At 37.9% G+C, this 26,399-nt stretch overlaps 1 protein-coding gene across 2 annotated transcripts in view; it reads left to right on the plus strand.

Moving 5' to 3' along the window:
- Positions 1-14,510, plus strand: part of cntnap3 (contactin associated protein family member 3) — a 183,274-nt gene extending 168,764 nt beyond the window's left edge. Inside the window, exons 22-24 of one of the 2 annotated variants that reach the window (XM_067433993.1) lie at positions 4,573-4,791; positions 5,897-5,968; positions 13,748-14,510. In XM_067433993.1, coding sequence (XP_067290094.1) covers positions 4,573-4,791; positions 5,897-5,968; positions 13,748-13,944 — 488 coding nt within the window. In that variant the 3' untranslated portion in view covers positions 13,945-14,510. The remainder of the gene's footprint in view (positions 1-4,572; positions 4,792-5,896; positions 5,969-13,747) is intronic. The other variant, XM_067433994.1, reaches the window with a different exon arrangement.
- Positions 14,511-26,399: the final 11,889 nt, after the last annotated feature.

Raw genomic sequence — 26,399 nt, forward strand, 5'->3', positions numbered from 1 at the left:
AAAATATTTTTTTTATTTAGTACTCTCCTGATTAAGATATTTTACTTAACAGCTGTCTACATATAGTCCATAAGACAAAGAAATATAGATTAATTTATTCAACGGACCCCATTCAAAAGTTTATGAACCTTTGATTCTTAGTCCTGTGTGTCGTTCCCTGATGATCCACGGGTGTGTGTGTGTGTGTGTGTGTGTGAGCCTGTTTATGTGGTTTATGAGGACACAAATTTGTATAACTACATGGGTATTACACTGGTATTACACTATAAAGGTGGTTTATGAGGACATATCAAATGTCCTCATAATTCAAATGGCCTTAAAAACATACTAAATTATGTTTCTTTTAGAAAGTAAAAATGCAGAATGTTTCCTGTGATGGGTAGGTTTAGGGGCAGGGGCAGTGTAAGGGGATAGAAAATACGGTTTGCACAGTATAAAAACCATTACGCCTATGGAGAGTCCCTGTAAACCACATAGACCAACATGTGTGTGTGTGTGTGTGTGTGTGTGTGTGTGTGTGTGTGTGTGTGTGTGTGTGTGTGTGTGTGTGTGTGTGTGTGTGTGTGTGTGTGTGTGTGTGTGTGTGTGTGTGTGTGTGTGTGTGTGTGTGTGTGTGTGTGTGTGTGTGTTTTGTGGTGGCTGTTCTTGAGTCTCGTTTGTCCTGAGCTGTTAAACTGACCAACGTTCTTCAGAAAAATCCTCCAGCTCCTGCACATTCTTCAGTTTTCCAGCATCTTCTGTATATTTGAACTCTCTCCAGCAGCGGCTGGATGATTTTAAGATCCATCTTTTCACACTGAGGACGACTGAGAGACTCAAACACAACTATTAAAAAAGCTTCTGACATTCACTGATGCTCCGAAGGAAACACGCCGCATTAAGAGCTCAGGATGAAGTTGTCCTCTTTTCATGTAGTGCTGCCCTTCAGAAGCAACATGTAAGATACTTAAATGTTTCCCTGAATTCACCTTGATCTTCAAATTCAAAAAGTTTTCATCCTGAGCTCTTAATGCGTCGTGTTTCCTCTGGAGCATCAGTGAATGTCTGAAACTTTTTTAATAGTGTTTGAGTCGACAAACAGTATTAAGAATCAAACTTTTGAATGGGGTCATTTTTATAAATTCAGCTATTTCTTTATGGGACTATATGGTCTTGTGGATCTTTTATATAAAATATATTATTCAGGATAGTACAAAATAAAAAAGAACCCCTTATATATTTTATATAACCCCTTATGATCCCTCTTATTTTATTAAAATAATTCACATTTTCACATATTCTGCAAGGGTGTTACAAACTTTCTAGCAACACTGTATCTCACAATATGTCTTAGTAAGATGGTTTAAATGCTTAGTTTTATGATCAAAGCTCTGTAGTTTCAAAACACAAAATGCAAATATATAACATATAAATATATATAAATATTAGGTCTTCTGTCTGATAGATCATATTTGATACTCACATTTTAACATGATGTTTCAATGGATAATCAAGTTGCTTCAGTTCACATACTCCAGTATGTGTTCATCTTAAAATATTACTAACAATATGAAAGTTATTCCTATTCATTTATAAAAAATGTAAAAATAATAATAATAATAATATAAGTAAAGAATTCACAGGAAAAACCCACAATAACCTGAAGGTTGACATTTGTACAATTATACTAAAAGCTTTTACTTGCTAAAAAGTATGAACTATCAATCAGACGACAGAAGGCATGTGGTAGATTGTGTGCCGTCTCGGACGTGTATATTTATTTGTCAAATGCATCATGTGTTTTCTCCTGCTCATGGACCATTGAGTCGCCTCTGGCTCAATATCTGAATAAAAGGACTTTCATCAGGCTTGATGTGTTCAGTTCTCTGCCGTTGCTGCGTAACGGAATGCAACATGCGGTTTTCGCTCGAGATGTCCTGCACAAAAGCTAAATCGCACGGTTTTGTGTTCAGTTGTCGCTCTCCATGTTGCTAGTGTACGCTTGAGTGAGACTCGCATCTACTGTAGCTGCCGAGGGTGTGAGGAAACACGCTGTGAGGAATATTGTTGCTCAGGGGTTGCTCTTTCTAAGCTTAATGGAGTTCACAAGTTACGTTTTAGATGTTTCTCCTGGATTTCCTTGGAAGAAATAAAATAGAAATAAATCAAAAGTGGACATGTAGTCTATAAAATGAATTTGGAAGTGGCTCAGATCATTTGGTCTTGGGAGAATTTAAGGAGTGTTTGCGTTCATAATGAGATCTCTGATTTATGATTGCAGAACTCATCTGACGCTCTAGAGGAGACACATGTGGGATCTTTCTTGTGTGGTCTTGTTTTCTCAGTAGGAACATCTGAGAAGCAGAAGACTTAACCAAACATTTCCATTAGATTTTCGTTTACCCAGCAAACAGGGAATGTTCTCGTAACGTTCCGACAAAGTTCTCTCAAAGTTATGAGCAAACATTCTTCCAGTAACATCGTTAGAAAGTTTGTTTAAAGTTATCTGGTCTTTAATAATGTTCTTCTCAAAACTTTAGCACAAACACATTTATACATTGTTCATGGAAGGGTTTTTTTCTGAAACATTTTACGCTCTAAAAAATGCCAGGTTGCTTCAACTCATGTTAGGATCCAATATGGACAAACCCTACCGTTGGTTTACATTTTAATACATTTTTAAGTTTGGGTTTGTCCGTATTTGACCCAAACATTTTTACAGTGTGGTTGGACGTTTAAATGTTGCAACTTCTTTCAGAATGTTTAGTGAACATTCCAAAGTAACATTCCCAAAGTGTTTGCAGAATGATAAAATGGAATGTTTCCTACCAATAATCAAGATTAGAATGTTTTTTTTTTTTAAATGTAAACAAAATTTAGTTTTGAACGTTAAGAGAACACTCTTGAAGGTCCACTGAAATCAAAATGTAAGTTTTTTAGCTTTTAGTATGACTGTGTTAGCCTTAAAGTTATGAATAAGCTGGTATATTCCAAAACTATGACAAAATTTGCATTTAGGAGATATAAGCATTCATAATTTACAGTCTCCCACTTCCATTAAAACGAATCTCAGATTTTTGTGACATCATCGCAGACTTCACCTTCTCGTCAAATCTTCTCTCCAATCGAAATGCTCTCTAGAATCTAAAGCCCGCCCCCTTACACTGCTGAAGCTAAGGCTGAAATCGGTTATGAGTTGTTAACACATTTATTAATTTCTACCTGGTGAAAGACACATAGAACACTATATATGTGATTTGAGGCGAATGAAGTCTGTTTTCACGTTAGTTTCACGCACCGCAGCAGCAGCACACACACCAATGGCTCTGGTCTAAATTTAGACTACAGACACGAGAGCGCAGCGCGGATCATTTGCGTGAGTCGGCGCAAACAACAAAACATATCGACCCATTTGAATTCTGCACAGAATGCTGCATTTCAAAGCGATATGGAGGATTTTATGATGATAAACAGTGTTAGAGGAAACTGCTGGCTTTATCAAACAGAAAGGTCCGCTCTTGCTCTCTAGTCAAACTGTATATTAACAAAACGCTATTGGCTGTTTCAAAAAAGGGGAGGAGCTGCTAACAGCTGAAGCCGTTTCAGACGAAATTACTTCAACACATTGAATAATGCGGCGCGTTTCAAGGCACTTCAGTGGGTCTTTAATGAGAACGTTACTGTAACAGGATTTGTAGATGGGAAGGAAGGAGGTGGGAACCGGCGAACGTTCAACAACTTTTATTACATAAATAAACAAAACGAAAGTAAACCGCGGGCAGCCCCTCAGGGACGACTGCCCGCACACACATAACAAAACATAAACAAAACTCTAGGTAAAGTCCAGGCCTGGTCCTCTCTCCTCTTCCACTGTCTTTGCTCCTCCCTTTATACTACCGTCACTCCGCCATGGTGAGACGAGACCGGTGTGTCGCTCAGCTGGCGCTCATTACCACTCGCCACCGGCCCGCTCTCACGGTTCCTTGTCTCACTATTTTAGAGAAGCAATTGGAATATTTTTTCAGATTTTACTGTATTTTGTAGGATCTTGGTAAATCTGAGTCCAGTCTGAGTTATTTAGATATCTTCTGAAACTTTAAAGACACATTTGAGATCAGTGGGGTGAAACATCTGAAAAGCAGTGCCTTAATCAAACATTTCCATTATTAGATCTCCATTAAATGGTCTGTGACTTAGTATTTTAGACTTTGGTATCTTGGGTATTATCTAACAGTAAATTCATGACATCTAAAACATCCTGGTAATAAAACGTTCAAACAAACTCTTTATTAAAAGTCACTGCACTGCATGAAAACAAGTTACTGCCAGTGTTACTTCCGACCGAGGGTGGTGTTTGGATGAACACTGAAATGTCTTGTCAACTTGTTGACTTTTAATAAAGAATTTGTTTGAACATTATCTAACATCGGACTCATTTGGAGATATTGAGATCTGTTCTGAAACTCCAGAGGAGACATGTGAGATCATTGGGGTCTTTTTTTCCCCAGGAGAAGAAGAAATGCTTCCATTTGTCTCCTCATTGCTGTCTTGTAGATGATATTTTTGAAGATATGTGTGGCTCCTTCATTGCAGAATCTGGTGAAGTGGATCCAGAGATCGGCCGTCTGAACGCTCTGGGCTTCACCGGCTGTCTGTCTGTGGTCCAGTTTAACTCCATCTCTCCACTCAAAGCGGCCCTGCTGTATCCAGACACAAGTCCTGTCATAGTCACCGGACCGCTGACCGAATCCAGCTGTGGCTCGTCTTTACCGTCAAACCCCTACGCATCTGAGACGACCCATTCTCTCGCAGGTAGAGCCATCAAAACTGCCACACACTTCCTTCACTAGTTTGAAAACAGCCCTTGTTTGCACTAGTTATAGAACGTAACAGTCTGGAAGTAAAAATCCATTACATTTTCTCCATAGGGGAATTGATTCTTAACAAGAACTTAAACTGTGAACTACGAGGTTGCTAATCAATGGTATAGGCTTTAGTTGAAGCTTTTATTTCAACATATGTTTTAAATAATCACGTTCAACAACAGAATTCCTGGTGAAAAACTACATTACCCACGATTCTGCAGAGAACCCCATGATTGCCTTTCAATGACATAATCGCTCAGACTACTTTAAAATGTGAACAGGTACTAATGCATTCAATTGTTTTATTGGTCAAATCAATTAATCGCCTGATATTTGTCCTTTTTTTGTTTGTTTTTTGCCAATGGAATAGCAATTTGTTTTAGTGAATTTAGAGTAAATATCAACCAAACATTTAAACTATCAAAGCCTGAACCTCTAAACTAGTGCATGAATGCAAGCACTTTGGTGAAAACCTAATTCAAAGACTTTATGCATTTGTATATATATATAAAAAAATGTTGTTTCATGTAACAGCAAATTATTTCAGTGTTTTAATGGCAGTTTCCTTTAAGAACGTGTACTATTGCTGGAAAGTCAATAAAAAAATGAATAAAGCACAACAGTTTGACTCTTGGTAAAAGTTAGTTCAACTGTTTATATCGAGCTGCTTGAAAACTCTCTGGCATCTCTATCTTCTCAGACTTTGTTTTCCAAACTTCTCCTTAGTTTGTTCAGTCTTTCTGCCCAGATTCCTCCTGAAAGTCGAATTTCAGCAAACTTCGGTCGCTGGCTCACTGAATCCATCCGCAGTGCTAATTAAATTAGAGCAATAATGATCGTAATGGCTGATCGCTGTATTAATCTGCGTGAGAAAGACCTTCATTTGCATAATCATTTCCCGATTGCCTCTGCGTTGGTGCTGCACCGCTCCTTCATCGAGCAGCGGCGTATTCAATGAGCCGCGACCTGCGAGCGATAAGCGCTTGAATCCTGCTGATGATCTGTCTGTCTGTCTGTCTGTCTGACTGCCTGTCTCTCTTCCTCTGCTGTAGATCATGTGGGTTCAGTAGGTGCGGGTGAGCCGATAGTCAATGCTATCAACAGCGACTCGGCTTTGATCGGAGGTAAATGGATGTTGTGCTTTAGTCTAGGGAAATACTCCATTCCTCATCTTTTCTCATTTCATTCATTATTAGCTGCTTTTTGCTCATGTCTACTTTGTCTTGCTCTAGGAACAATTCACCCAAATCATCATTTACTCGTTCCTTTTATTTACTTTGACTTTACTGACTATTTACTTTGTGGAAGACGAAGGGAGATGTTTACCTGCTCTTTTCTATTCAGTGAGACTCTTGAGCTCCAAAAAAAAGAGAAAAATCCAGCAGAAAAGTATTGAAGTGGACAAAAGTGATGTCCGGCCTTTAGGAAAATTAACATCTTCACCCAGTATTCAAATACGATTACAAATGTGTTCAAGATTTAGTAAGCATAGTTGTGCAATCGTTTTATTTGTGATAATGCAATAAAATTGTGCCAACATAATTTTTGACCAGGTTGTCATGCAAAGAAATGATGAACACATGCTAAATATTAATAACTGATTATGCTGTAGTCAGTGTATGCTTTTTCCATAAAGCTTTTTTTCTATATGTGTTTTGCATAGTACAATAAAATCTGTAGCTGTAGTTTACCTTTTTAAAGGTTATATTTGGAATTGCATATTAGCAATTTACTTTTTATGGATTGAATAGTAAAAAAAAGAAGGTATATTTCATGAACTGATATTATGTTAATATACCACCCTGTTGAGGTAATAAAATCTGAGGAAAATCTGTAAGTACCTTTATAATGTACTGACCACAGTAAAACACAGGCCACATACAGAATCAAAGTTCATCACAAGTAGCTTTTTTCATAACCTGAGGGAAATATTAATATATAGAAGGTGCACAGTGCCATAAATACACAACATTACCATGGTAACATGCATGGCACTAAAATAATGCTATAAACATTTAGCAGCATAAGATTAGAGGTCGCCTGATAATGATGTTTTTTATAACCAATATACTGTAAACTTGAGGCAATACCATTTTTTAATTTAAGAAATGTAAAGTTTAAGTAAGCAGAACTTGCAGATCTTTATTTTTTTGTACTCATACATTTTAATTGCTCTTAACTTCAAATATTGAGTAAGCTAATTCATACATTTAAAATAAAATGATCAACTTAAATATTTTTAGTAGTGGAAACTTGGCTAGCTTGAACTAGCTAATTCAATAAATGCTACTTTGTTATTTGGTAACATAATGCTTTGATAGCATCATAGTTAGCTGAATGAGTACAGCGATATTGGACATTTAACACACAGTATATCTGTTCTCAAACTAAACCCATGCTTCACATGTCACCCACCTAAAAAAGACCCAACATAACAGAAACTCTTCTAAACTAACATAGCAAAACATTAAACACTACTAAATCTCCACCTTAACATTAATCTTGCACAAACCATTATATAACGCTTTATTTTAGCATTTACTCTCCCTTTTGAGTGTCATGGCAAAGCTTGCTGGGAAATAGAAATCCCAGCCTAGTTACAGTTTAATTTAAAGGTGCACTATGTAGTATTTTGCAGTAAAATATCCAAAAACCACTAGGCCGGTGTTATATATTTTGTTCAGTTGAGTACCTACAATATCCCAAATGTTTCCAACTATTTGTAAATTGTGAGTAAATTGCTATTTTAACTAAGGAACGGGACGTTTCAGCAAAGCGTTTGAGGGAGTCGCCTGTCAATCGCGTCATATCTGCGCAACCTTCGGTGTCGTGTTTTATTTGGCAGGAGCGCTTTACTCTTAGCAGTGTGAACAAGTTAACGCACGGAGGAACGTCATAACATCATTTTCAACACACTTAAATGTACCGTATTTTCCGGACTATAAGTCGCACTTTTTTTCATAGTTTGGCTGGTCCTGCGACTTATAGTCAGGTGCGACTTATATATCAAATTTAATTCATACTGACTGACAAGAATAAACATATAGCCGCGAGAATGCGCTCTATGCTGCTCCTGTAGCCTAATATTTACTTATAGACAACAACTTAGAAAGACTGAACACAAACAAAATGCCCCCATAAAGAAAATCTTATTCTGCAAAATACAAACAGCATGTAGAAAAACATGCAGCGGAGGACGATTCTCACAGCGTTCGTCTCGCGCGGCAGAGCCTCTCCCGGCAGAGAGTTCAAGCCTCTGTGGACTCGTTCCTTCAGCTCTGGCCATCTTGCTTACAGTCCGCAAGTAGATTTCTTTTTCTTCTTCATCACAATTAAAGTAACCTCTGCTTTTCGCCAGTCCCTTACAAGTTTCTCACTCACTTCAAACTTTCTTTCTTCTGCTCGGGTTATGCAGTGAAGCGGGCACGAGCGAGTGCACGCGAGCAGGTGCTCGCATGCGCGCGCGGGTGCTCGCGTGCTCGCATGCGCGCTCCAGCTCTGCCCTAATGCGACTTATAGTCCAGTGCGACTTATATATGTTTTTTTCCGCGTCATGACGCATTTTTTGACTGATGCGACTTATACTCCGGAGCGACTTATAGTCCGGAAAATACGGTATCTAATATGGTAAACAGAGCTGCATTACCTCATAATCATAACCGGAAGAGCGGATCAGTGCGGGCGCCCGGCGAATGTGTCCCGTCCCGCCATAATAAAAGTCTTGGTATTTGCGAGGCGGTATTTGTTTAACAATCGCTCCAGCAGCCGTGCTCAGCTCCACATCACTCAGTCCTGTTCTGCTTTACACTACAGTAACGTTAATAACCGCATCCATGAACGTGATTTCTGCACGAGTCCTATTTTCCACCGGCTGTGAGGTGAAGACCACATGTCCCAAGATGCTGCGCTCAAACTTGGCGTCATCAAACTACGCCTTTTTTTTTAATAGGTGCCCTCTAGTGGACGGAAAGTTGCATAGTGCACCTTTAAGTTTGTCAAAAATAAAAGAAACAGGTTAATACAACTCAAAACAATTAAATAGATTATTCAGATTATGTTTTTTGAACTCCAAAGAAAAAAAAAGTTCTAAATGCTCAAAAAAGTTAATTTGATCAACTAATTTCTTTCATTTAAGTTGGCACTACTCAAACCAATTCATTCTTTTGAGCGTTAGGGTTTACAGTGGGCCTGTTTATGTGTCCAATAATTTATGTATAGAATAGGGCTGGGCGATAAAACGATAACGATAATTATCACGATATAATTTTCCTCGATAAAACGATAACAACAGGTCGATAAATTCTCGATATAATGCTTACGCTATGCGTAATGCTGCGCATGCGTATTGCAGACCGGGCGTCTGCTTGCTGCACGCGGTAATGTTTACAGTCTGTGGCTGACAGGCTTGGAGGATCGGAGATAAGTGGAGCGATAAAAATGAGCAATAGTGAAGAAAATGCAGCGCTCACGGCCAGCTCGGAGGACACAGATATCGTTGACAAGTTAGTTCGCTCAACTTCAGTGGTTTGGAGATATTTTAGCGATCCCATCCGACATAAAACAGAGCGACCTGCATGGACTGCTTATCATAGGTTCACGTTCACCACACGGAATTTAATTATTAAATTATCGTGTTTCTTCAAAGTATGGACTTCAAAGTCCTTCCATATAACATGCAGCCCAACACAGCGGTGAATCTACATTAACTACATTCACACACAGGCTTATTACCTTGTTAGCTGTAGTGGGTGACTTATTTACAACAGGCTAACGTTACCAAACTATAATCACTAAACATCGGACTTGTACATCGCTATCATAATTGTTTGTCTTTGGTGATTTATTAATGACTCCGCATCGCCTGTATCAAAAGAGAAATAATGTCATCTGGTGTTTAAAATTAATAAAATAGACTAGACAGCCCTTACTGGAGATCCACAAATACTGAACTTTTCTCTCTCCCGACCAGCCCACTGTCGGTGAGGTGTGTTTGTGTGTGTGTGTCGGTGAGATGCACGGTGGACCAATCCACTGTGAGGCAAGAGAAGGGGCCTCAAAATGTTTCTTAAAACGCTTCTTTTTTTTGACCGTTTGCGTTTTTAGTGTTTTACTTACACAAGTAAATATATATAATGCAATATTGAGCGTTTTTGTTCTATTTCAGCTGCGAAAATCGTACACAGCAGAACCGCAACGCGTCTCACAACAACGTGTGTAAATGAACGATTCATTGTTTGAATGAATCGTTTGAATGAACGACTCAATGACTCGCTCATTAAGACGGCCACCTGCTGCCACCTACTGGTGGTTTAATTTGATCTTTAAACATACTTTCCAACATGTCTTATTTGTCTATTCAAAACTACATATCTCAAAACATTATTTAATGCTGTTGTAATTTTTCAGTGTAAATTATTTAATTTGATTGGTAACAGCCCTGATAGTGTTTTATTTTAATTAAATGTATTGATCAAAATTACAAATATAAAATGAAACATGATTTAATAAGATTAAGGGAAAATGCCCTTTATAAAAGGTGAAAATATCACAAATTTCAAATGATTCAATAAAAATAAAAACCACAAATATGCTGATTTAAATATGTCAAAGCTGATTGAACACTGGTGAGAATATTGCTTCAGAATAAATTATATTTACAACACACAAACACACACACACACACTTTTCCGGACAAGCTAATTTTTTACTTGGACAAGCTTGAACAATGTACTTGTTCGAAGGACAAGCACATGAACATGCTTAATTTCAAGCCCTGTATAATGATATATTATTGATATAAAGTGTTGAGTAAAATAATGCTGACCACAATTAAGATTTTAATAAATAAATCTACCTCAGTTTAAATAAATTGTTCACTTGTTTGGGAAGTGTTTGTCATGTTTTGGCAATAAAGGATAGTTTAAAACCACAGCTAACTGTTTGTTTTCTACATATTTCACTCAGGAGCAAAAATATGCCTTTAAACGTTAAAGAAATAAACATTTTACATTTATCGTGATATTTATCGATATCGACTGATATGCTAAATTATATCGTGATGATTTTTTTGGGCCATATCGCCCAGCCCTAGTATAGAACCAATATGTATGTATTTATTTATTTATTTATTTATTTATTTATTTATTTATTTATTTATTTATTTATTTATTTATTTATTTATTTATGTTTTGGCAATTATAACAACAGTACTGCTCAGGATTTTTTTTTTTTTTGCAATTTCACTCCCTCACATACAAAACATAATGTTCATAAATGATAACAAAAACGTTTTTCATTGAAAAACCAACAGATGTCACATGGGAAATGTCAGTGCATTGTTTTTCATTGTAAACTATAAATTACTTGTTCTTGTTCACTTCCAAAAACTGTAAATTTAACAGAATTTTACTGTAAAATTAGATGTATTCGTTTTTCACAATATATAGTATATAGGATATACAATATATAGGAAACCAATGTTACCAATGTTTTTTTTATACCAATGTTAACCAATTGTTACCGCTGGCTTTTACTGTAGATAATTATGCAAAAATATTCTCCTGAATGATATGAAGCTTTTTGTCAGAAACAGACCCAAGTTTATTAAGTTCCACCCGTTCACCGTCGCTGTATGGAAAAGAGCAGCATCAACATTGTGCTAAATAGCTTCTTTTGCACTCAACGGGAAGAAAGTCATACAGTACAGTTTTGGAATGTAAATGATGGCAAAATTTACATTTTGTGAACTAAAACTTGCACTGAATGACAAAGACGGCGGATTATTTGTCATGCAAAGATGACTTGGAAGCTCCGTCTGCATGTGCATTTAAAAGACTCTATAAAACTAATCAGAAAACCTCTAACCCGGCATGCAGCGGGCCTCAGTAATACCTGATTAACAGCTGCGTTCACATTGACTGAATAGAAAGACTTCTCCAAAGTTATCGGTAAATAGAACGAAATTAACAACGGCCCCCAAAACTAATTAAACATTTAAAGAAATTACAATCCAGAATACACTTTGTCCTTTTCACAGCCACCGTAATGTGGCATTAAATTGAGTTGAGATTTATTTTGGTGCCTCAATTAGACATTTCTTTTACCCTTTATAATTAAATGTGCCACGCTTAACCGGCCACAAAAGAGAGAAACATTTAGAGGCGTTTCACTGTGACAGCGAGTAGAATTGAGACGGAGAAGCATTCACAACACGTCTGATGGTGAGCGCCAGTCGCCAGGGTTTCTTTGCCAGCTTTCTCGCCCCTTATTGATAGTCTGTATTTAACAGCCCCAGAAACGCCGCTAATGGCCTCTAAATTACGATTGATCGTGACGTGACAGCGGTGTGTGAGGTCTGGAGTCAGAAGCGCCTCTGACTGTCTGGTGGCTCTAAAATACACCCGCCACCACATCACCAGTGCATGTCATGGCTTTTCAATGCGTTATGGCTTTATAAGGGCCATAGCAGTTTTTTGCAGTTGTTATCCATACTGTTATAAAGTTAATTTATCACCCTAAAAAGTTTTCATAACAAATTATATATTTGTGTATAGTTGTTACATTTATATTCATGTGTAATACTGGTAACTTTGCATATTTATGAATTTCATAATATGAATGAATATAATCAACATTAATATTAAATAATGCTTATATTATTTAATATTAATATTGACATATTATATTGATATTACTAAATATTTGTATGAATTAATAAATATTAATAATATATTAAAATATGAATTCATTAATAAAGTATTAATTTATTTATATTATTATTATTATTATATATTTATAATAATTCATTCATATTTTACAATTTTTTATATATATATATTTCTCCTAAATATTTATTGCAGTAATTACATCCAATTTTGATTGATCATATGTATTTTAAATTATATGTATTAATTTGATGAATACATATTAGTTAAATGTATTTACAATCATTTATATTGTATGTTAATTAATTTGTAATATTTTGGTATCTTTTTTTGCAGTGCATACACCCGATTTAAAAAAAACATATATATTTCATTTTTTATTTGCAATATTTATTCAAAGTTTAATCATCATCATAAAACATAGGAATTTATTACAAATTATATATATTTTTATATTCATTACATGTATAATATTTGTACATTTACATATTTATAAAAATAAGAATTAATATGATTAATATTAAATAATATAAACATATTTATATGGATACATGCATATTTTATATCATTTATATACCCTAAATCTTCTTTTGCGGTAATTACACTAATTTTGATTTATCACCATAAACCATGGATATGTCATTCTTTCAGATTTCATTATGAATTGTAATTTTTATTTGTTCATTTTATATATTTTTTATTGATAAATTATGTGTGTTCATTTAATTAATACATATTTGTTAAACATGCATACATTCATTTAGCTAATTTATATTAATTCATTGTATATTAATTTATAATATATTCATATTGTATATGAATTCATTTATATTTGTATATTATTTATATAAATTTCCCAGCTTTTTTGCAGTGCTTACCTCCAATGTTGAATTATTTTCACAGATATGGGATTCCTTCGGTTTTTCGTTATGAATTTTGTTTTATTATTTTTATGTATTCATTCAACTAATTAGTTAAATGTATATAAATGTATTGCAAAATGTATTAGTATTGATATAATGAATATTAAATAATACACATTTAGTTTGATTAATTTGTATTTATATAACTTCTCCTAATAAAGGTTTTTTTCAAGTCATCCTGGTCAAACCAGTGTTCCCATCACACATTTGGCATGCCTCATGATCCAGAGATGTGGAAATGTAATGGAGTCGTGACGTCTAGCTCTCGTGTCCAAAGGTCCCTCACTCTTTTGCGTGTCACTGTGCTGTTTTTCAGGTGTCATTGCCGTCGTGATATTCGCGAGTCTCGCCGCGCTGGCTGTGATGGCGCGATTCCTGTACCGGCGGAAAGAAACCTTTCAGACCCAAGAGCCCAAAGCGGGAAAAACAGGCGACAGCCCCGAAACGCCCTTTAACACGGATCCAAACACACAGAGCATTATCAGTGACAACCAAAAAGAATATTTCATATGACGCCCTTCCACCTCGTGTCGGACTAATCCAGTTAAACCAATGGACTGAAATGCCTTGTCGAGTCTAGAGACATTAACATTCACGGTGCATTATGGGAAACCGTCCGAGAGACTGTCAGCCGACGGGGCAGCTGGAAAGGAGCGATGTGTGTCCCTCCGTTTATGCCCTTTTTGTACATAAAACATTTATTGTCCAGAGATTTGGCACAATAGTACGGTTTCTAAGGTGTGTATAATGACATTCATTGGTTGTAAATATTCTTTTGAAATGAAACTTTGTAACGTCACCTTCTCCTTCTGCCTTTCAACGAATCAGTGCTCAGTATTACGTTTAACGGAGTTGAAGAAGCGATCATTGTACACTAAATTAAAGTAAACGTGAGTTGGCGAGTGTGACGTTGTTGTGAATACATGCGTTCGTGCAAAAGACTTGAGATTTTTGCGTAAATGCATAAGGCTGTACGCTCCGTATTTATCACTCTTGCAGTTTCCCCGTGCTTTTTCTCAATGATTTGCCATTTGGAACAAAAAAATATACATCCTATGACAGTTGTTTATTGTGGACAACTTGTGTCTCTGGTCTTTTTTGTCTCTTAATAAGCTTCACATTTATTCACATATTTCTATTGAATTTTATGGGAAAAAAATTGAACATGTCCTATTCTGCTTTTTCACCTGTCCATCTCTCGTTAGTGTGTAATATTGCTGTTTGAAAATGAAAAAGCTCTGCAAAGTTCCAGCGGCATCTCTTCTCTAAATCGCTGTCACAGTTTCTGAACTCCCTGAACTCATTGTAGTCTTGAGTGGTAACAAATATTCCTAATTTACATATTCCCGCACAAGGCATGTGTAGAATAAAGGAGCGGTAAGGGACAGGACGTTTCATAAACACTCTCAAAGCACTTGACCAATCACAACACTGGCCTGGTTGACCAATCAGAGCACAGTGCGCTTTTCGAAAGGAGGGGCTTCTGCTGCGTTCACGCCACGTCCTTGGACTGGGAATTATGCATTTCTTTCAATGCCTAAATGAATTTGCAGAAGTCAGATGGTACAGTGGTCATGTGGTACAAATCAGAGCTCTCAGAAGATTACGAGTTTACAAGTTGAGTTCTATGAGGGTTTGAAATAAGGTAACGCAAATAAGGTAATTACGACATGGCGTGAACTAGTGTTGTCAAAAATATTGATATTTCGTTATGTATAGATTCTGAAATATCTGAAACTGCAGTATCGATGGCGATTGACACACACCCGCCTCGTCTCACTCACGGTGTGTGTCCGATGGCGTGGAGCAGAGCGAGTGTTTTCAGTTCATTCCTATAGTTATAACAGATCACTCTAAATTGTAATAGAGCCTTGCATTTTCTGTAAAGCTGCTTTGAAATGATATGTATTGTGAAAAGTGTTATTAAAAGCGTATATGTGAATATTGAATTGAATTGCTCCACGTCAGTTTACACACACCGCATCACTTTAGTTGAATAGTGCCTGTATTGCTCATCTTTTTTTTAATTCCCACAGGTTACGCGTTCACACCACTGGCCAGTTGCGCTCTCATAAAGCCGCCTCTCAAACGGCTCAAATCCACTTCTCTTTTTTTTTGGGCTTGTTGCATTTAAATGGTCAAATATATACAAAATTATGTCAAGATGCCTGACTTGTCGACTATTCAGGTAAGTGTAGTCAATTTAAGGAACATAAATATTTGAGAGGGATTGCATGTTGTGTAGTAGTGTATTGGATCTGTAAGGCCCGTCCAATCGCCCGATACCGGTTTCCGATAAGCGGGTGAAGGTTTGTGCGTGTTGTCTTTTCAGCGTGGTAAAGTCGTTGAATTCCAGTGTCCTTTTATCTGACTTCATTTTATCATGAACTTAAAGTTAGGTTAGAATGCAAACTGATTATTGACCATGTGTATAATAGTTTATCTAGATATTTTATTATTCTATTACTCTTATTGCACTCATTCATTCGGTTATCAATGTCTAACACAGATCACATGTTCACAAACGTGCGCTCCAGTGCACAAAGCATCGGTCCATAAACACATGGATGAGTGAGTTTGGTGTGGAGGAACTTAACTGTCCAGAGTCCTGAGCTCATCCCGATAGAACAGCTTTGGGATGAATTAGAGCGGAGACTGAGAGTCAGACCTTCTCGTCCAACATCAGTGTCTGACCTCACCAATGCGCTTCTAGAAGAACGGTCAAAAACTCCATATTAAACCCTGCGGATTAAGAATGGCATTAAAGTTCATGTCCTCGTAAAGGCAGACATCCCAAAGCAATATTGTATATTTTAGCAATATTGTATATTTGACCTTGTGGTACCAAAAAGGGTATAGAATATTTTTCAAGATATAGTATCAAAGTTGGACATTCCAGTATCATGACACCACTAGTGTGAATCCAGCTTTTTTTTTAGTGACAGGAACTAAACAGAACTAGCCTGGATGCCAGCCGAACTCAGCCCCGCCCATAAAATGTTTAGGTCGGGCAGTTCGGTCTGGCCTCGCTCCATAGAGGAGTAATTATCCCCGAATAGAAACTGTTCAGACCAATGAAATCATCAGGGCGGGCTTTAGACGATGACGGACAGATGATCAACAGTAACGTAATCATCACGTCATCAAAGGGGCTTGGGTTATATTTGTTCAAATCTTAAACGGAGAGCTTGTTTGTATCTGCATTCAGCTTCACAATTTCTCTCAGAAATGATGATCATGTTGGGTAAGTACTCTGTGTATCATTCAATTATTATTTTTTTACAACACCGGCAAAGAACGTTTATTCCAGCCTGATTCCAGCTCGCATGCAGACGGGGTTGCCAAGTTTTTACAACAAAACCCGCCAACTACTAGCCCTAAACAATAGCTTCTCCGGGGGGTTCTCCGTCGAAAAAATGGCGTTTGGGGGTAAAATGTGTGTTATTTTGGGAACCTTGCCCTCTAAAATTCGTACTCATGGGTCTATATATCACATAATAGTCGCTTCAGCCCGCGGACATAGAAAACAACCCGCAGAAAAAAACGCGGACCTGGCAACACAGTTCAGTTGAGCTCTGTTGACATTTGACGATGGGACGCTTCTGTGCTCTGATTGGTTGTAGGTCTATCCAATTGAGGTCTTTCCTGGTTCGGTTGAAACACGCCCCATAATCACAGCCCAATGGAGCAGATCAGACTCATATTCTGACTAGAACTGAGTATGACCACGTCAGGCTAAAACAGAACGTTACTGACAGACTGAGCTGCAACGATGTCAAATATGAGAAAAATAATGTTATTTGAATATTCAAGCATGAAAACCTGCTGTAAAGAAAAAGGGACAGTATAAAGTAAGGACACTTAGATTTCATGTTGATTAAGCATTTCTAAAAGACCAAAAGTCTCCAGAGATATTTCAAGTTTTTTAGTGTGTGTATTTGGTCAAAAGCAGGTGACGTTAAATCAAATAGTTGTTGTCAAATACTTCCAGCACTCGAGCCACAGGATTATACGTGAACAAAGCGTCTCTGACAGCCTCATGTGAAGCACTAAACACTGAACCGCTCCCACATGCCTTCTGACTTTGACACAGCTGGATTCTTTTATTTCAGTCATTTTTTTGAAATGCCAATGCCTTTGATGTGATTTGAAAGAAATGACGTATGATAGCAAGCTGTGAAACTGAGCAATGCTAACAGAGAAAAACACAAATTATGAATAAGTTACTGTTGTGATATGACCGGAAAATATAAAGCCTGTGTTCAAGGTCTGTGAATGTCACAAAATGTATTAACACTTTACAATAATATCTTAGATGCATTAGCTTACATGAACTAACAATGAGCAATATATCTTAAAAGCATTTATTAATTATATATATATATATATATATATATATATATATATATATATATATATATATATATACACACAGTACAGAGCAAAAGTTTGGACACATTACTATTTGTAATGTTTTTGAAAGAAGTTTCTTCTGCTCATCAAGCCTGCATTTATTTGATCATATTGAGATATATTATTAAAATGTAAAATATTTGGTTTTCAATTTATTATACTTTAAATGATCATTTATTCCTGTGATCAAAGCTGAATTTTCAGGATCATTCCTCCAGTCCTTCAGTGATCATGATCCTTCAGAAATCATTCTCAGATGAGGATTCATTATGAGTGTTGGAAACAGTTCTGCTGACTAATATATTTGATGAATAAAAGGTTCAAAAGAACTGCATTTATTCAAAATAAAAACATTTTCAAATAATATAAATCTCCTTTACTATCATTTTTTATCAATTTAACACATCCTTGCTGAATAAAATTATTGATTTATTTATTTTTTTAAAAGAAAGAAAAAAATACCTGACCACAAATACCTGACCAGTAGTGTATATTGTTGTTCTATTTTTGAAACATTTTCTTTTTTTCTTTTTTTTACTATTGATTCATCAAACTATTATAAAAAAAAGTATCACAGGTTATGAAAAAATATTAAGCAGCAGAACTGTTTTCAACTTTGAAAATGAATCCTCATATGAGAATGATTTCTGAAGGATCATGATCACTGAAGACTGGAGGAATGATCCTGAAAATTCAGCTTTGATCACAGAAATAAATTATCATTTAAAGTATAATAAATTGAAAACCAATTATTTTAAATTATAATAATATATCACAATGTTACATTTTTTCTGTATTTTTGATCAAATAAATGCAGGCTTGATGAGCAGAAGAAACTTCTTTCAAAAACATTACGAATAGTAATGTGTCCAAACTAGGGCTGGGACAACGAAAAATACGTCGACGCAAAATATGCGCGTCGATTCGTCAGACTCAAAATAAAGATGGCGGCGCCGGAGAGTAGTAGCAACCATAGATGTACATAATAAAGTATATTATGTAATTAAGTATATTATTTATTATGTATATCTATGGTAGCAACACGAGTGGCTCCTCAGACTTTCAGAAGTGCAAGGCTTGCGGGTTGGCCACAGTCTATGGGGTTGGCGCGCGGTGCGCACGGAGCATCACAGGCATGCGCGCACGCGTTTTGTTGTCACGGCTACATAAACAAATTTCTGCACACAGGAAGACAGATGTTTTGGTAATATTTGATGTATTTTAATCACAAAAACAAACGTTTGCATCAAGTGAAAGCATCGGACACATTGACGTTACCTACATAATAAGCTGTTTTAAATTTAAAATGTTCAATGTCTAATCGCGCTGATGTGACCGTGGGTATCCATCCCCTAAAGCCTCGTTCACACCGCCAGCGACACGCAGCGACAAAGCGACACGATCCCATTCATTTCAATGGAGCGCTGGCGACTTCCGGCGACACGAGCGACAGTGACCGTTGGCGACAGAATGTGGGCGTGTCAAGCGACACGAGACGCGCGACAAAAGTTCAGAAATTTCAACTTTATGCAAACGAGAAGCGATTTTCGCGAGCGACAACCAATAGGAGTGAAGTCAGTGGAGTGCACGTGATCCGTCTGCTTTACTGCGGTGTCCGGAGGAGTTGTTGATATTAGCTTTTAGCAAGCCCCCTGTTCTTTATAATATGTCTCTGTGTAGCCTACATACAGAGACACATTTAAAAAAATGATGCATGGAAAAACGTGTCTGGGATTGTGGGGATATAAAGTAAGTTTTGACTAAACTGCATGCAATATGGTCTACCTATTACAGTACAGTGTGTATGTATTCTAATAACTTGCTCTGTTCTGCAAAACACTAGTAATAAAAACGGTACTATAGTACAAATATATTTAATGACGTTTATATGCAACCCGTGTAGTGGGAACGCCCACTAGCGACATGAATCTCTGGCGCTGGCGACATGCAGCGACAAAATCGCTGGCGGTGTGAACGAGGCTTAAGTGAGCAGTTTCATCCCAGGACTATTCCGGTTTTAAACGGAATATTGGCGCCGTAATGCACTCTACATGTAACTGTTTTTACTGTCATGCCGCGGATGCGCGTGGCGTTCTGTTGCGGATCAGCCACGGGGCTGCGTGGCGTTTTCTCTGCCTTTGCACACTAGAAGCGTGTCTGACGCGGCGCTGCTGCTGCTATTGATGCGGAGGGAAGCCCTATTCCTAATGTTAAACATAAATAGCCTACTGATAAAGCAAAGAAAACGTCGGCAGTAGCCACATATCTGGTATTGACGGCAAAATAGGCTACAGAATATTTCGTTCTGTATTGACAGTTGCAATATTTCAAAATCGATAATTGACGTTTTTTATTATTACAATTAGGCCTATATCTGCATTTATGTAAACCTACAGACTTTCAAACATGAAAATGTAATTTAATAATATGTATTCGTGTCAAAATGATATATAAACATCTTTTCCTATTCTATTTTGCCCGGAGACGCTCCCAACACACGTGAAAAATAGCGCTCTTCTATTTCCAGCATGCACGCGTTTTCCGCGCGTCACAGGCAGTGTGCAAACTCCAACCTGTTAACATGTGAGCCGAAACAAAAACGGACACGCCACGCAGCCGAGACGCTCACGCTTGCAGTGTGTCCCCGGATTTGATTAACCAACTTGTTGATATTTAATCGATGGGCATAGCCTGTAGGTTGAGCTGCATACATAGAAAAATCGTATAATATGTTTCTTTGTTGTAGGTTAATACTTATTTATTTGTGTGTGTGTGTGTGTGTGTGTGTGTGTGTGTGTGTGTGTGTGTGTGTGTGTGTGTGTGTGTGTGTGTGTGTGTGTGTGTGGCCTACTTTATGTTTTCAAGGTTTTATTGAATGCATTGCTCTTGTATAGTCTTACTTTGGAATTTTAAGAGCAATAAACATATATTGCAATGTTAAGGAATTCGTTTTTTCATTCAGATAATTAAATCAACATGTATAAATTGCTATTAGGCAATTAATGGGGAGATAATCGGTAATCGAATCGAATCGTAACCGAATCGGACAGGAAAAATTAATCGTTAAATTAATCGATGCATCGAAAAAATAATCGCTAGATTAATCGTTTAAAAAATAATCGTTTATCCCAGCCCTAGTCCAAACTTTTGGCCTGTACTGTATATATCTGTGTGTGATTGCTTGATTGATTTATATTCCATGATAACAGGCGGCTAACTGAGTTAGAGCGAGTAGTGTCCGTCTGATCATGTGACCCGACATCATGTCGACCGTGAGCGAGTGACCAGATGTGAAATAAAGCAGGACACTCATGACTGAGTGAGGACAGAGTGTTGATTTGAGGTGAACTTGGGCTGAGGGTCACCTTTCCTGAGAGGTGTGTGTGTGTGTGTGTGTGTGTGTGTGTGTGTGTGTGTGTGTGTGTGTGGGTGTGTGTGTGTGTGTGTGTGTGTGTGTGTGTGTGTGTGTGTGTGTGTGTGTGGTCTCTGTGTTTCTGCTCTATCTGCTTTTCTCCGCAGAGCAGATGGCTAAACACTCCGACTGTAACGTGGCCGTGAGACCCAGGGGAAGAACATGCTAGAACCAGAAGATTTCCTGAAGACGAGCAGACAGACTGACAAAAGCACTCAATTGTGTGTCTCTGCAGAACAATATCTATCTATCTATCTATCTATCTATCTATCTATCTATCTATCTATCTATCTATCTATCTATCTATCTATCTATCTATCTATCTATCTATCTATCTATCTATCTATCTATCTATCTATCTATCTATCTATCTATCTATCTATCTATCTACCTAACTACCTAACTGTTTATCTATTTGTCTATCATTCTGTGTCTGTCTTTTGTTCTGTCTATCAGTCTATCGTTCTGTCTGTCTGTCTGTCTATCTTTTTGTCTGTCTATCAGTCTATTGTTTTGTCTGTCTATCGTTCTGTCTGTCTGTCTGTCTATCGTTCTGTCTGTCTGTCTGTCTGTCTGTCTGTCTGTCTATTATTCTGTCTGTCTGTCTGTCTATCGTTCTGTCTGTCTGTCTATCTTTTTGTCTGTCTATTGTTCTGTCTGTCTGTCTATCCTTCTGTCTGTCTGTCTATCGTTCTGTCTGTCTGTTTATCGTTCTGTCTGTCTGTCTATCCTTCTGTCTGTCTGTCTGTCTATCGTTCTGTCTGTCTGTCTATCGTTCTGTCTGTCTGTCTATCTTTTTGTCTGTCTATCATTCTGTCTGTCTGTCTGTCTGTCTATCATTCTGTCTGTCTGTCTATCTTTTTGTCTGTCTATCGTTCTGTCTATCTTTTTGTCTGTCTATCTTTTTGTCTGTCTATCAGTCTATTGTTTTGTCTGTCTATCGTTCGTCTGTCTGTCTATCTTTTTTTCTGTCTATCATTCTGTCTGTCTATCGTTCTGTCTGTCTGTCTATCATTCTGTCTGTCTGTCTGTCTATCATTCTGTCTGTCTGTCTGTCTATCGTTCTGTCTGTCTATCGTTCTGTCTGTCTGTCTATCGTTCTGTCTGTCTGTCTGTCTGTCTGTCTGTCTGTCTATCGTTCTGTCTGTCTGTCTGTCTGTCTGTCTATCGTTCTGTCTGTCTGTCTATCATTCTGTCTGTCTGTCTATTGTTCTCTCTGTCTGTCTATCAGTCTATCATTCTGTCTGTCTGTCTATCGTTCTGTCTGTCTGTCTGTCTGTCTATCGTTCTGTCTGTCTATCATTCTGTCTGTCTGTCTATCGTTCTGTCTGTCTGTCTATCTTTTTGTCTGTCTATCATTCTGTCTGTCTATCATTCTGTCTGTCTGTCTGTCTGTCTATCATTCTGTCTGTCTGTCTGTCTATCGTTCTTTCTGTCTGTCTATCGTTCTGTCTGTCTGTCTGTCTGTCTGTCTGTCTGTCTGTCTATCGTTCTGTCTGTCTGTCTATCTTTCTGTCTGTCTGTCTATCATTCTGTCTGTCTATTGTTCTCTCTGTCTGTCTATCAGTCTATCATTCTGTCTGTCTGTCTGTCTGTCTGTCTATCGTTCTGTCTGTCTATGATCAAAAGTTTGATGTTACTTTGACACAGTTTGATACTGAAGGAAAACTTTCTGCTCCGGGTCACTCGGTTCATTTAAATTTAAAAGAAGCTGTGTACGGTATGTAAATACAGAGGCTGTATAAATCAAATCTGCCCAGACATTTCCTGGCCCAACATCATCACAAAGCTCACACAGTAATTATCGTCTCCATAGTTACAGCTACATCTTTACACTCTGTCTGACATACTGATGATAATTTAGATAATTCCCATACATTTGTGTGAGTGTGATTCACAGGCGCCCCTGAAAAAGTATCAGTACTGTATTATGGCACACTCAGTGTGTTCAGACACGTTCGGTGTGTTTCAGAGAGAGTGTAGCTGTGTCAGGTGTCAGTGTACAGCCGTCCAGGCAAATATGAAATAATATTTGTTGACAGATTTTGAATTTAAAACAAGTTCAACCCTGTGCGCTGCATCTGTGATATGCTGTCGATCACGATGCAAAATAACTAACATCACTCAGCTTGTAAAAACTGGGGAACAAGTTGCATTAATGCATTTCAGTGGAAGTCTAGAGTTTGAGTTAAAGCACTCATATCAAATCTGTGCACAAATATTGGTAGTTTGAGCTGTAAAATATCGTATTATTTATGAGATCTTTTCTAGGTGGATGAACGTCTAGTTTCGAGACATTTTATATAAACCTGTCCATTTCTTTCATGTAAAAGTTGCTGGGTTTACATGATCATGAGTGATTTTTTGTTATAATACTCATACAATGGATTAATCATCTGATACTGATCTATCAAAAATGTGTATCCCCATGAAACTGTCATGGTTGGTAAATCTCATTCTAGTCTCTTGTGTGTGTGTGTGGTGCAGTATGTTGTGTGGGTGTGTCTCGTTGTTTGTTCTGGGGGGGCGTTATTTCATCATTCCAAATATTTTGTCCTCAAAGTTGAAGCGAAAAAAAGCGAAAAATGGGCAAGCGTAAGGATTTGAGTGAGTTTGACGAGGGCCAAATTGTGACGGATAGACGACTGGATCAGAGCATCTCCAAAACTGCAGCTCTTGTGGGCTGTTCCCGGTCTGCAGTGGTCAGTATCTATCAAAAGTGCTCCAAGGAAGGAACAGTGGAGAACCGGCCACAGGGTCATGGGCGGCCAAGGCTCATTGATGCAGGAGGAGAGCGAAGGCTGGCCTGTGTGGTCCGATCAAACAGACGAGTTATGGTTCTGATAGAAAGGTGTCAGAATACACAGAGCATCAGTTTTTTTGCATACAATGCCTCTTTCAGCAGGATAATGCTCCTCCCACAAAGCACAAATTGTTCAGGAATGGTTTTAGGAACACAACAACCAATTTGAGGTGTTGACTTGGCCTCCAAATTCCCCAGATCTCAATCCAATCGAGCATCTGTGGGATGTGCTGAACAAACAAGTCCGATCCATGGAGACTCCACCTCACAACTCACAGGACTTAAAGGATCTGCTGCTAACATCTTGGTGCCAGATACCACAGCACACCTTCAGGGGTCTAGTGGAGTCCATGCCTCGACAAGTCAGGGCTGTTTTAACAGCAAAAGGGAGACCAACACAATATAAGGAAGGTGATCATAATGTTATGCCTGACTGGTGTATAAATAGTCTTTTATGTCTGTCATATTTCTTTAAAATGTAACATTCAAGTCTCAGTTAAAGAAAGTGCAAGGCTAATTTAAGTTTGCAGTTAAATCTTTCAGTTCTCAAGGGAGAGTGAAAATGTTTCTGCACCAAATTATGAACCTGCTCGAATCAATATGACAAACTTTAATAGGCTCATGAACAGCAGGAGGAACCTTTTAAAATGCAAAGCAGCGCACCACAATTTGCCTCCTCAATATTTTGCACATAATCAAGTGTATCAGCAATTAAATGCACACATTATCATGACCTTGGCATGGCGGATGATAAGACACGCAGATCGGAAGGATATGAAGCCGCGGGTGTATTTCATCCGCGCGCTCGCAGTGACCGAGGCCTGATTACGCGCGCGGGCGTCTCCATTACCCTGCTTGTCACAGGTTTTAAGGCATCTAATCAGGCTGCATGTTTTATTCAAATTTCCCACTGATGTATTGCTCTACACTTAATTTGCGCTGATGATGGCGATAATGACGCTTGGCTGAAATGAAGACGGTTCCACAGCAACAGCGTAAACTCAAAGTAGTTTATGGGAGCTGATCCTGCAAAAGATCCAAAGGTCATCCAAGCACTGCATGCATGTTAATTATGCATCGCTTCTGATATCATCCTGTGTTATGTGAACGACTTAAACACAGGATTTCATAGAATTACTGGGTGAATTGTCCATAGGCCTATTTATTTCTTAAACAATTTTTTCACTACTTTTCAGTATTGAATTAAAAAATTGTATATATTTAATATAAACAATACATACAGTACAATGAAAAATGGCAGCTTCATCATTTTTAGCCTTTGTGTCGAGGCATCCTTAAAGTACTTCCTACATAGGCGGCTGCAGCGCCACAGAGAGCATCATATAGTGCTCAGGCGTGCTCTCGCTGATGTCCTCAATGTCACACAGGAAAAACCAAAGGAGTTTTATTGCTGCGGCTCTGTCATAAATCAAGCTCAGCTGAGCCCTGGAATCAACATAAGCGATTGCCCACCACTTGACTAAGAAGATAGTGACTCATCAAATATCCTCGGGGGTTCAGCGAGGCTAAACCATTTAAATTGTCTCAAAGAAATTATATACAGCCTCACATCTCAAAGTCAGGTCTTAAAGGGGACCTATTATACCCGTTTTTACAAGATGTTATATAAGTCTCAGGTGTTCCCAGAATGTGTCTGCTAAGTTTCAGCTCAAATTACCCCACGGATCATTTATTATACCATGTAGTAAATGGTCATTTTTGAGTGGAAGGAAAAACAGGTTTTTGTGCATGTATCTTTAAATGTAAATGAGCTGTTGCTCCCCGCCCCCTCCCCAGCCTGTACAGCTCTTGCCTCCATTACTCTGCCAAAAACAATCGGCCCTGTTTTAATGATCTAAGCGCACGGCGCAAGTGCATTTAGGGCGTGTCCGAAGTTAAACGACAGGAAAAACGTACCAGGTGCATGTTTGTGTGCTGCTGCACGTCCCTGTGTGTAATAAGCAGAGTGTACACACATTTTGCACCCGCCTATAGGCTCAAGTTACTAACTCACCCTTTAAAGGTCGCGATCAAACTGTGGATAAAAATAATAAATAATAACAAAAAATAATTCAGATCGCGTGTCAAACTGCTGAAAATGCTGAAACTGCTGAAATCACGTGACTTTGGCGATCCGAATCATGAATCAATACGGTGATTCACAACCGTTCGAATCTTTGTTTTGAAATCGGCCAGTCACTATATAAGTCGTTATTTCATTTTTTTTGTGCACAAAAACTATTCTCGTGGCTTCATAAAATGATTGTCGAGCCGCTGTAGTGAGATGTGAGTAGGTGGATTTTTACCATTATAGAGTGGTTGTGTTCACACTGCTGTCAC

The sequence above is a fragment of the Pseudorasbora parva genome, chromosome 23 (genome assembly GCF_024679245.1).
Source record: "Pseudorasbora parva isolate DD20220531a chromosome 23, ASM2467924v1, whole genome shotgun sequence".
Lineage (NCBI taxonomy): Eukaryota > Metazoa > Chordata > Actinopteri > Cypriniformes > Gobionidae > Pseudorasbora > Pseudorasbora parva.